Source organism: Thalia democratica, chromosome 9 (assembly GCF_965202585.1).
Source record: "Thalia democratica chromosome 9, ktThaDemo2.hap1.1, whole genome shotgun sequence".
Lineage (NCBI taxonomy): Eukaryota > Metazoa > Chordata > Thaliacea > Salpida > Salpidae > Thalia > Thalia democratica.
In genome coordinates this window covers 25,584,450-25,597,116 of record NC_139173.1, presented here as the reverse complement: position 1 = coordinate 25,597,116, position 12,667 = coordinate 25,584,450, and the positions used below count along the sequence as shown (strand labels likewise).

General features: G+C 27.4%; 1 protein-coding gene across 1 annotated transcript; it reads left to right on the top strand.

Annotated features, from left to right (window-relative positions):
* Nucleotides 1–530: 530 nt before the first annotated feature.
* LOC145844955 (SH3 domain-binding protein 5-like) lies at nucleotides 531–10,785 on the top strand. Its single transcript, XM_082952372.1, has 8 exons — nucleotides 531–566; nucleotides 991–1,182; nucleotides 4,754–4,947; nucleotides 8,692–8,842; nucleotides 9,184–9,403; nucleotides 9,838–9,924; nucleotides 10,190–10,291; nucleotides 10,562–10,785. The coding sequence occupies exons 1-8, from the start codon at nucleotides 531–533 to the stop codon at nucleotides 10,783–10,785; spliced, it is 1,206 nt and encodes a 401-aa protein (XP_082808498.1).
* The last annotated feature ends 1,882 nt before the right edge of the window (nucleotides 10,786–12,667 follow it).

The window sequence follows — 12,667 nt, the reverse complement described above, 5'->3', positions numbered from 1 at the left end:
TTGGTGACATGATGCTTTTCAATTTGAAATTTTTTATTATGTGTTTGATTTAAAAAGAAAGAGTTACTTTTAATTTTTATAAGTTACACTAACGTAGTTTTTACAAATAACAGCTAAAAAAAAAGATATATTATCTAATATGATTTCTAACAAGTCCAAATATCACAAACTCACCTTCAGTATATTTAAATATAACTGAAGGTTATTAGAAACTCTTAGACTAAAAAGTACTTTTATCCAGATTTAATAAATAAAAAAAGTTTTCGTTGAACATATTTAATCTTATTTAAATTTTATCATGTATAGATAAATATTGTTTTTTTTTTTGTCTTATACTTAAGCAATAAACGTCTTTATCTTTCACATGACAGATAGTAATTTTTTAATAACTGTTTTTGTTTTTAAGCTTTAAAACTAAGCTGTTTTTACTTTTAAGCTTTTTTTACATGTTTTCTCTAGTTACCTAACTTTTTTTACTTTATTTTAGAAGCTTTAGAATTTGATTATTATTTTAAAATAAAAGTTTGAATATGTCTGAGGAAGGAGAAGTAGACCCGAGAGTAAAAGTAATTTTTATTTTTGTTTTTATCATTTGTTGATACTAAGTTAAAAATACTGGTTTAAGTAATGATAAAAGATATTTTTGCTTTTGCTAAAGTGGCATTTAACTGTTTAAATTTTAATAATTGGACAAAACCTTTTTTTACCATTGATTTTAATTTAAACCATAACTTAACAGTACTTAATAAATAAAAGTAGAAAGTTAGTTAAAAAAAAAAAGAATACACATGTTGCTTTTTGTTTTTGTCTTTTTAGACTAAACTTCAGTTTTCTATTTTAACAATATAAACTAACAGTTTAAAAGGACTTTAAAATTTAATTTTAATTGTCAAGCTGAAACTTTTTCAACATTTTCAAAATTTTTTTTAGTAGAGATAATCTACCATACTTTTTAAAATTAATAAACAATAACATTTTAAAAATATTCAGACAGAGCTTGACTCGCTCAACCAGGCGACTGACGAGATCAACCGGCTTGAAACGGAGCTGTCAGCTGAGAGGTGCAGGTTCACTAAGCTGAGGCAGGATGCGAAGGAGATGCTGCAGGACCTGACCAGGAACAAAGAGAAGTCCATAGCGAAGGCCAGACCCTACTATGAAGCCGTCAAACAGGCGAAACAGGTGGGATTAGGTTTATAATGATGTATAATTAATATGCTACTAAGACCCTACTACGAAGCCGTCAAACAGGCGAAACAGGTGGGATCAGGTTTATAATGATGTATAATTAATATGCTACTAAGACCCTACTACGAAGCCGTCAAACAGGCGAAACAGGTGGGATTAGGTTTATAATGATGTATAATTAATATGCTACTAAGACCCTACTACGAAGCCGTCAAACAGGCGAAACAGGTGGGATCAGGTTTATAATGATGTATAATTAATATGCTACTAAGACCCTACTACGAAGCCGTCAAACAGGCGAAACAGGTGGGATTAGGTTTATAATGATGTATAATTAATATGCTACTAAGACCCTACTATGAAGCCGTCAAACAGGCGAAACAGGTGGGATTAGGTTTATAATGATGTATAATTAATATGCTACTAAGACCCTACTACGAAGCCGTCAAACAGGCGAAACAGGTTGGAACATTATTGATACTTTTTTTTAATGTAATTAAAATGATATTATAAAAAAACTAATCAATTTATACACCTTACTATGAGGCTGTTAAAGATGAGATTATTATTCATTTTGGAATAATTTATGTATAACTATCTAAGTGTATTTACTTATACCTAGTATTATACAAAGATCCTACTATGAAACTGTCAAGCAAGCTAAATAAGTGGGATTATTTGTTTTTACTAATAGAGGTTTTCATAGTCATTTTATCTCTTTAATAATTTTTTTACTTAGTTCGTTTATATCTAGTTAAAACAAACAAAAGCAGACCCTACTATGAAGCGGTTAACATGAGGGATTGTTGTTTTTTTTTTTTTAAATAAGTAAGTTTCCAGATAGCAGTGTATTTTTCATCATTAAACACGCTAGTTTAAGCAAACGAAGAAAACAGCTTGCTAATAAACAATGGTACTACTGTAAAGTTTAACATCTTAATAATTTTTCTAACTGGTAGTGAAATTCTATTTTATCGAAGAAGTTAAAGAGCTTTGTTAAAAATTTTCAAAACTAACAGTTTTTTGATTAAAAAACGAGACTGTTTAAAAAAATGCTCGTTTGTTTGTTGGGTATACATATGCATAAATTTTTTGAAGTAGACTAAAAATAAAAAATAAAACATTACTTTACATTTGTTTAAATCAAAAAATAACCGTTTATAAAAAAAAATCTTTTTTTTTAACGTTAATATTCATTTTATTTTTTTGGTAACTCTTATTTACGTTAAATCAACTTTTTTATTTTTGTTTTGCATGTGAAGCTAGAAATAAACTTGTATGCACTCATTTTATTTACTGCTTTTCTATTACAGCTGCAGCTTTGAAAGCTTAAAACATGAATGAATTTCACAAAAAAATATTAAAAAAAAAAATTTTTACATAACAATTTCTTGTACGAGCTAAAATGTATTAGAAATGTTTCATTTTTAGTGTTTTTGAAAATACTTGTAAAAAAATCATAAACAAACTAAAATTTGTACTTTTTACTAAAAACAAGCTTAAAACAATTATAGTTACTGTGGAAAAAGTACTGTGTTGATTCATTAAAAGAAGACTTTAGTAAAAAGTTTGTTGAGCTACAACTGTTAATTATGAATAAGTATACTGAAAAAAGCCTAACATTTGAAGAAAAATTAGTTTAAGTAGCTTAAGCACATTTCTAACAAGCAGTAAATTGCTTTTGTTTGATTAGTTTAACTATTTGGTGTATAAACTCACTTAAAGTTATATTTTACTACTAATAAGTTCTAGTTTTCAGTTTTTTTTGCATTTCTTGGCTCTTTTGTGTAACTTAATTACCTTACAATAAACTTTTTTTTGCAGTACATATTGATTTAAGTAACTATTTTTGCAGATAAAACTAATTTTTAGCGAAAACAACTTTTTCTGACAAACCAAATTTTTTAGTGCGTCATAAAACTTGTTTCGAATTCAAAAAAAGCAAAAATCATTCCAGTTTTCAGCAAACCGCCAGCGAAATACTTTTTAATTATTCATAGACGCACTTTTTATTGCCGCGCTTTTTTTTTTACTTAACTGATAAAATTAAATTTTTCACGTCTCATAATTTATTCAGCATTGAGACAAAACTTTAATCTGTCGAGCAACAGATTTGATTTGTTACTTTTTATTCGCATGTTTTTTATTCCAAAAAAGTTTTTAATTAGCTCTACCGTTTTGAAATTTTGCCATTATAGAATTTAGAGTTTTTATTCTAACAGGATTGAGTTTATTCGACGTTAGATATAAAATAAAGCCGGCTAGAGACCTCAGTTTTTAAGATTTATTATTTTTCTGTCTGCAAAACTCTGTCTGTTAAGCTTTGAGTACAAGATGTAAAGCTTAAAATCGCTGCAAAATTCTTTTTTCACTCTTCAAAAGCGCCAAAAGCTTTCAAAAAAAAAATTATTAGCAAAAATTAAGTTATGAAGCTTCTCTCAAAAAACATGCTTAAGAACTATGTTTCATTAAAGAAAAAGTATTTATTAATTTTGATATTACGCATTTTTTAAGCTGCAATTTTTTAATTTCCTTCTAATTAGCCAAAATACTTGTAATTTAAAAAAAATTGTTGTTTATGTACGAATACATGTTTTAGATGAAACAACTTAATTGACACTAATACTTGCTTATTTGAAATTGTTCCAAGTGTTGTTAAAAATACTTCGATGTTTTTCAAAAAAAAGTAGTTGGCATGGAAAAGTCTTAAGTCACAGATTATTAGTGTCAATTAAAAATAGCAGCTTAAAAACATCTTTTACTAAAATAGAACTTTTTTTTGATGTTTTTTAACTTTTTAGCTATTTCATTAATAATTTATATAGCTAACTTAAAAACAAAAATTACTTAAAATAAAAATTACTTAAAAACAAATGTTCACAAAATAACAGGTAAACTCGAAAAACTAAAAATGTAACAATATAATTTCTTTAGTATTCAAACAATATAGTACTTACAAGATAAAAAATATCTAATTCTATAAAAATCATAAGTTTGTACCTAAACTTCTTCATATAGTAAAGATTTTAGAAATTAAATATCATTAAATAATTAATATTTTTGATTTTTTTCTAAATTCTATGATCACTGAAAACTTTAAATTGACTATACAAAATATTAGTCTTATGTTTTCATTTAAATACGTCAATTTTACTTTAAAAAAAAAGATCAAAAATTATAAAAAAGGTCTTTGTTAAACATCGTCCTTTTACTAACTGTTTACCCTTTAACTTTTTGGCCCCCTCACTACTTATTGCCCCTTAATTTCCGAAATCTTCCCTAAGTGAGCGACATCTCCTATGTTGTCAAACCCTGCTTCATAGTCACCAATGTAATAAATTCACTTTTTGATGAAAGTTCACAACGACTACAACTAGAAATTAAAAAAAATAATTTACCATACAACTTTTGAGACGGACGAATCACTCAAGTATGCTTTGATTTATTTTTTCTCTCCTTACAAGTTATTGCTTCTGATATTAAAAAAAACGCCCGCTTTTGGAAACCTCAGTCTATAACAACTGTTTATTAAAATAAAATGTGAACCAAACTTAAACCTTCTCAGGCGGACGAGTCGCTCCAACTGGCGGTGGACGACTACCATCGCGCCAACGGCGTGCACAGGGCGGCCAAAGAAACCATCCGCCTGATGGAGCAGTCGCTGAACGAAATTGGCGGGAAACAGGACGGGGTCAGCGAGGCGTGGCAGGAGTCGATCAGGCGGAACGTTAAGAGACTTCAGGAAGCCGAACAGGAAAGGTTTGGGTTTGTTGTTTAAAATTCTAAATAATAAACTAAGTTGCCTCTATTTAAAAAAAAAAATTATAGTTGTTGAACTTAATTTTATTGACTAAATTATTCCTATACTTTTTTTTGTAAAGATTAAGAGTTGTTATACTTTTCATTACAAATTCAACAACCTTCTATATCAAATTTAGTACCATATCCATTATGCAAGGGTTGCTATAATTATTCTAAACTACAGAAAATGAGTTATATGTCTTAATAGTTCAGTATATTGTAAAACCACCATTATTGCCATGATTTTAACTTATTATGTTTCTTTTACCGTAAAAAACTCAAATTTCTTTGGTCCTTTCAACTATTTTTGACAACAATGCAAACCTTTATCAGTATTAGCAACCAGCTACTAACAAAACTATCAGATAATTAAAGTTGCTTTTTAAGTATTTTCGCTCAATTTTAACTTTATTTCGCTCAAATTTTTATAAAGATTCTTTTACATTGAAAAAATCAGTTTGTTTTTTACTGTAATGGAAGTTAGTGGTGTTTTTGAAATTATAATTACAAATACAAGACTTTTAATATTAACTTCATTTTATCTAAAAACATTTTCTATTCTCTATGTGCGTTTAATTTGTTTTTAAAATTTACCCCATGAATGTCTAACACGAAGTATGGGCTTCATTCTGTTGGCTGATAAAGATTTCAGATAAACTTATTGTCTAATGGGTAAGTCGCACTCATTTTATAATTGTCTGAGTTATCCAATCATAGGTTAAAGTTCAGTTCGTGATTTATTTAGTAAAGTAAGTTTATAAACTTGAACAAAAAATTGTGTAAAAACTAATAAGAAAATGTTTTTTTATAACTTTTAATTTTCAATGAGTGTAACATTTTCCGAATTCAAACAAAAACTGCATGTTTTTTAATTTGTTCTCTTTGTTTTCATGTAATTTTGTTAAAATAAAATAAAATAATAATAGCTTCTGTATAGTATTTATGTTTCTAAAGTTAACTTTACATTTCAAACTTTTTTAAAACTTAACATAAATAGTCCAAGAAATTTGTTGTTAGTTTTAAAAGCTATTTAGATTATCTTAAATGTGTCTTAGTTTGTGTTTCTTAGAAATATATTCATTATTACAACCATCATAAAATTTTTAAGATAGTGTTTTCAAATACATATTTATTTAGTTTGTGATTAAAATGTATACAACTTAACAAATAATGTATGTAACAAATTACTAAGATACTTTACATATTCTAATCGAAATTTACCGTGTATAATAAATAGTTTGTTTTAAAATAGTCATTAAGTTATAATTTTAAACAATAAAAGAAAAAAAATTGTTCTTCATTTAATACAGCCGCAAAACAAAATTATTTGTTCTCAAATGTTGATTAAAAGTAGTTTTAAGATGCTAGTTTTTCACATGTTTCATGGTGATTTAAATAATTTATTCACTCGCAGTTTGCATCAAAAGTTTTACACGAGTATTTAACATGTACTTTTACTTTTTATTGTTTGTTGTTTATCTACAATTTTTGTTGACAAAAAAATATTTCACTACAAATTCAGTGAATCATTAACTGCTTGCATAAGCTTTTTGCGAAACACTTATTAAAAATTTACTGAAATCGCTGATACTTAGTAAATAAACATTGTTGAACTTGAACGCTGCTAATTGTGGCATTTAAGCAAACATATTTGTACCTGAAAGACTTATTAGCTACTTTTTGCTTCTATTTCAAGACACTAACTTGACCTTGGTTAGATGTGTTTACTTATTTTGCATATGTTTATTTTAAGTATTCTTAGAAACAAAACTTTAAAAATTTGAAAACTTCAAACGTTTCCTCGTATTACGTAAACAGACGAGTAAAAATATAAAACGGCTATGGATAGACTTTATGCTTTGTTTTTTTGAAAATTTATCTGAATTATAAATAGAGAAAAATCTGTTAAGTATAAGCACAAGCGTAAAATATACAAGTTAGAATTATATACTTTTTGAATCTTTTATATACTGCTTGTGAATATTTACTTATTTTATAGCAAATTAAATCACTTGGCTAGTATTTGACTGTTGACGGTATTATAGATATATATAAAGCATTTTTGAAACAGTAAAATTAAACATTCTTGAAAGCTTTTGAATATATGTAAGTTTAGTAAATACAGTATGCAAAAAATAATTCTTTTTTATTTCATAATTTACTTTTACGTTATTTTATTTTTTAAGGTAACAATGAAAATTTTTATAACGTTTAACTTAAATAGATTCTTGACAGTTTTTTTTTTTTATGTTTTTAAATAGCAATCACAATGCATGAACAATAACTTAAGTATCAAAATTCCAAAAGCTGTAAGACTGTAAAAACCTTAAACATGTTTTTAGCTAATTTAGTGTTAAATTTTGTTTAGCAAGTTTTCAATCGCTGACAATACTTTAACATAGATAATTTTTCTACTTTTGGAAGCTTAAATAAAGTGTTTTTATGAACTAGAACATAATAAATAAAATTTTAATAATTATTTTGAACTTCTTTTATAAACTAGAAAGTTTTTAGAGTTAAAACCTGAGTATTAAGTTTTAAAAAAATGCAATTAATTAATTAGTTAGTTGCACTATAGATATATTGTATAGAAAATGATATTACAATAAAAATTTTATATGAATCTAGAATTAAATTTTTTTAATACAACGTTTCGTATGCAAAACGTTTTACTAATTTCTTATGATAAACTAATATTTGAAAGTTTATAATTTTGACTGTAATGTGCAACTGTTAACAGATATGCTTACAACTTTTAACTATGTCGTGTTTTTTAACTTTGATTATTTTTGAAAAAAAAGGTAAAACTTCATATGTTTTGTTAAGCTTAAATCGAGTTCACTATAATTAGTATATACATTGCTTTGTTTGTTTTTTACAGTTTATTTTATTTAGTAAAGGAAAAGTTTTTAAAACTGTTAAGTAGTAATTTTCTACTCACTATTTGAGCTCTTTTAGTTGTCTTTATGTGTTTTTGTTATAGACATTATGTTTAAAACAGTTTATTTTGATGTCTAGTGGTGCAAAACTATATTATATCTGTTAATTTATTTTCTAACATCGATAAGCACTTGCTTGGAGACTTAAGTTTTTTAAACTCCTACTTTTTATGGATTAAAATTAAACGAGATTTTCTTACCCAACGTTTTTTTAGTAACGAAAAATCTACGTTACTATTTATTCTATAAATTAAATAATTTTTTAAGACACGCTTCAAAATAAAAACCGAAAAGGTTAGGTTTTTTGAATAATGTAAAGGGTTATAAAAGAAAAAAAAGGGCTGTTTAATAATTATTACTAAAATTATAACTTTTAAAGCTATCGACTTTATCTTATTTTTATGCAGTTTAAAGTATAAAAAACTTAATGTTTCATTCATTTTTTAAGAAACTATAGCACTATTGATAACTAAATTACTTAATAAGTTCTCAATAACAAAAATTTAGAGTTTTTTTAAGTAAGTTAACGATAAAATAGAAACAAAAAGTTTGAAACTATATCTACTGTACCACTATAATTTCAAAATTTTAGTATATTAATGTTTATTTATTACTCAATTACTAAAAACAAATGTTTGTAAAAAGTATTTTCAAGTTTGTTTTTAATTTCCTGATAAAAAAAATCGACTTGAGTTTCATAAAAAAAAAGATTTTTCCGCAAACTAAACAACCGAGTTATCTTTGAAATTATGATGTCACAAAGGACGCGTTCTGAGGAGTTCCACAAGCAGGCAGCTCGGAGGAGGGAGCTGCTTAGTAGGAGGGCGAGCAACATGAGAAAGAAGCACAAGAGGAGCGTGGAGAAAAGCTCAGTTTACTTCGACGAGAGGGAACGTGTTGAACTGATATTGCAGGTAAAATATTAAACATTAATATTATTACTATTCATGTTTAGTCAACTACCACATTCGCTAACGAGCAAGTTGAGCTCATTTTGAAAGTATCTGCCCGCTGGCGGTATTGAGTAGAAGTTAAAATAAACTATTCTTACCTATACTTTATTGCAAACGATTAATGATTAAAAAAATGTTTTAATAATATTTAGTTTTGAATCAAATGCATTACAGCTTAAAAAACCAAACCAATTTAAAACAGGTGATCTTTAATGTTAAAGGTATATAGATATTATAATCCTAACGCTGAACTCAAACAAGTGTTCCAAACAAAATTTTATTAAAACAAACTTAACAAACAGCAACAGAGCGGCAAGGTGGAAATCCTGCAGAAGAAGGTGGAAGCGGCCAAGCTGAAGTACAAGACGTCTCTGAAGAACCTGGAAGTCATATCTTCGGAGATCCACCAGAGGAGGGTTTTGGAGGAGAGCATCCGCAAGATGACGCTGATGAGAAGCAAAAGCCGCGTGACTTCGTCCGATTCCAGCGACGACCTCGATTTTGACTCGCACCGTCACTACGGTATGGATGAGATAAAAGCTTAAGCGATTTTCGAAGGGTTTTGCAAATTTTGATGTACTTTTTTATATTTTTTAGACACTACTCATATTATAAAGAACCAATAGCATTTTAAATGAATTATTTGTCACATCGTCACTACGGTTTGAAAAAAAAATCAAACCGACTTGCAATGTGTCGTGAATTTAGTTTTATTTGTGTATGGATATGTTTTAAAAGACATTACCTGAAATAATATTAGTTTTTTACTTAGTATATATTATATTAAGAAAGCTCTGATTCTAAAATTGACAAATGAATTTACTTTTACATTTTAATCTAAAACAAAAAAGCAAGTATTCGGAATATAGAATTTTGAAACTTAAACTATATTAACTTGATAAATATAAGCAAATTGATATACTCACTACAGTTTTTATTTTATCATTTTTATTCAGGTATGAAAGAACTGCAAGCAGATATAGAAAATTTTGACTTCAGTGATAATGGTGAATACTCTGATGATGACTATTCAGATACTGAAAGTAAGATTTTAAACATTTTAATAAGAATAGAAGTTAAAATTTCAAACAAATTTATTTAATAATACGTAAATACAGAACCGTTTGCAAACTTGGAAAGTGTTTTCAACTGTTTACAACAACAATTTGTTATGTTGTTGTTTTTACTTTTATGTTTTTACTTTTGTTGTTATAGACTTTACAACGACTATAAAATGATAATAACAATAAAATTTTCATAATTTTCACTCAATGTATAATTTTTCGTTATATTTATATTTAATTAAAGGTGAAGTATCGTCGACAGCGGGATCAAGGAGAAATTCTCAAAGTAGCAGAAGAAGAAGTCTGAAAAATAAAAACAGAATCTCAGTTAAAAGGAGAACATCAGGTTTTTAATAAAATGTTACACAAGCCAAGCGCGAAAAAATATTTTACGTTTTTTTGTGATAAGTAATAGATAAGTACTGGTTCTAAACTTTTTAAAACGTATAATTATACACGGATTACTACCATTTCTAACTTTTTATCGTTATTTGCATAACATAGTAATCAAAAACTCTATTGAAACTATGTAGTTATGATTTTTTGTAACTGTTGTGGAAGGATTTTATGACTTAGTATAAATTTTACTGTTAAAAACTAAATAAAATTTTAACAGAGGCAATTATGGAGGAGGAAGAATTTCAAAAGTCCTCCATGAAATCCCCTAACGAGAGGAGAAGCTCCAGGAAATCAGGGAATTCCCCCAATTGTGACGTCACCATGAGCTTGCACGGAGTTCACGTGACGTCTCACTGCAACGGGGGAAACGTGACGTCACGACAGGACAGCGAGGAGGAAATAGCCGATGACGATTTTGACATTTTCGAGGAACTTTGCTGAAAATATTAAAAAACGAAAATTGCAATTACATTTCTATTCGCCAACTTGGCAAAAGTTCTATTCACCTCTGTACTAACTAATTAACCAAGATACTTTTTGAACAAGTTTTAAGTTTATTTTTTCGTTCTTAATTGCCAAAATATCCCAAGGTGGCGATATCGCCGCCCTTGTACATTTTTAACTAAAGTATATTTAAATATACTATAGTTATTATTATTAGAGTATATTTAAATTTGTTCATAACTATTTGTTTTTAGGTTGCTATAGCTTTTGTAATCTGTAATTAAAATTGTTGTTTTTTATTATCTTGTCGTTAGAGCATCATTGATTGAAACGGTTTCGTACAAAAACACTTTCAAAACTGAACATTTTTAAAAAACTGCAATTGCTTTAAACCAGAGTTTATCCCACTTGGAAATAATTACAGATTATATATTTCAGAATAATTCCAATAAATCATTATTGTTTTTCATTCTTAATAGATAAATATCACAAAGAGGAAATGTCGTCGTTAATGCAAAACCCCAACTTTTAGCTAATACTTTGAAACCATTTAATTATGTTTATAAAGTAAAAAGATTGCAAATTTGGTAAGCCCTTACTTAAATCTTGTAACAAATTAGGTTTATAACTGTATGTTTTAGACTAATTAGATTTTTGTCATTCGTAATTGAAGTTGTTGTTTTAAATTATTTTGTTTTTACAGCATTAGTTCAAACGTTTTCAAAGAAAAACACTTTCTTTGCTTATTTAAATAAATTATATATATTCAAATATTTTTCAATAAACCGTATAGTATTTATATATAACAGAATAATTTTTTATTCTATTTATTTTTTATTGTTTATTTTATTACTATTTGTTTCTATTAGTTTTAAAAGATTTTTACCGTGTTAATCATTCTAAAAGTTAATATTTAAAAAAAAAAAAATTATAATTTGTATACTCAGTCCGATGACGTTTTTAAATTTATTGTTCGCTTTTCTACAGTAAAATTATATAAACTTGTATTATTTAAACATTTATTTTGCGACTGGTTTACTTTAGCATAAATAGTTTGAAAAGTGGAGCGTGTACCATAGCTATAAAATTTTTCAACTCCAAAACTATAACGATCATTCAAAGTGTTACAATGTATTACAGCGTTTTGTTTAAATCGAATAAAGACATAAAAAACACTTTGAAAATTTTATAGTTTATTTTTGTGTAAGCTTTAATGTTAGTACTGATTCTTATTGTTACTAACATTTAAAGTCTACGGTACTGACGTTAAAAGGTATCCAAGTGACGTGCGACTCGATAACCGAAAGATTTTTTCGTGCACCCAAGACCAAAAATTTTGAGCTTTTTTGTCGTTTAATAAACTATACTAAATTACTGCCAACATGTAGTTTTATTAATTTATCACATTTTTTGTTTCTAATTAAAGTCTTGGAGCAGGATACGGCTGCCTTTTTATAGTCGCGGGTCGATTAATGATTTAATGTTGATTTTCCCAGAAAAGCTTGCTCGCAAGCCGCTTTGCATAAAAAAGGTCTTCCGCGACCCACTGTTATTTCAAAACAGTTGTAGTAATAAACATAAAAGCACTACCTTAAACGGGAACGGGTCTAAATTGCACGAAGAAAAAATTGCACGAGGGGACTAAATTGCACGAGAACAAAATTGCACAAGTGCACAAAACTGCACGAAGCTAAATTTGCACGAGGGCACAAAATTGCACGAAGGAACAAAACTGCACGAAGACGGTTTTGCACCAAGGGTTAGTTATGCACGAGTTACATTTTTGCATGAGAGTATAATAATACAGAAAAAAAAAATTAAAAAAAAAACTTAGTAAAAAAATAATAATAAATTAAGTTACTGACCGAGGGTAAGGGTT

Excerpts from the sequence above, each read along its gene's own strand:
- LOC145844955 (XM_082952372.1), top strand. The coding sequence starts at position 531 with ATGTCTGAGGAAGGAGAAGTAGACCCGAGAGTAAAA. Across the intron at positions 4,948-8,691 it reads CAGGAAGCCGAACAGGAAAG|GACGCGTTCTGAGGAGTTCC; the intron begins GTTTGGGTTTGT and ends GATGTCACAAAG. Across the intron at positions 10,292-10,561 it reads AGTTAAAAGGAGAACATCAG|AGGCAATTATGGAGGAGGAA; the intron begins GTTTTTAATAAA and ends AAATTTTAACAG.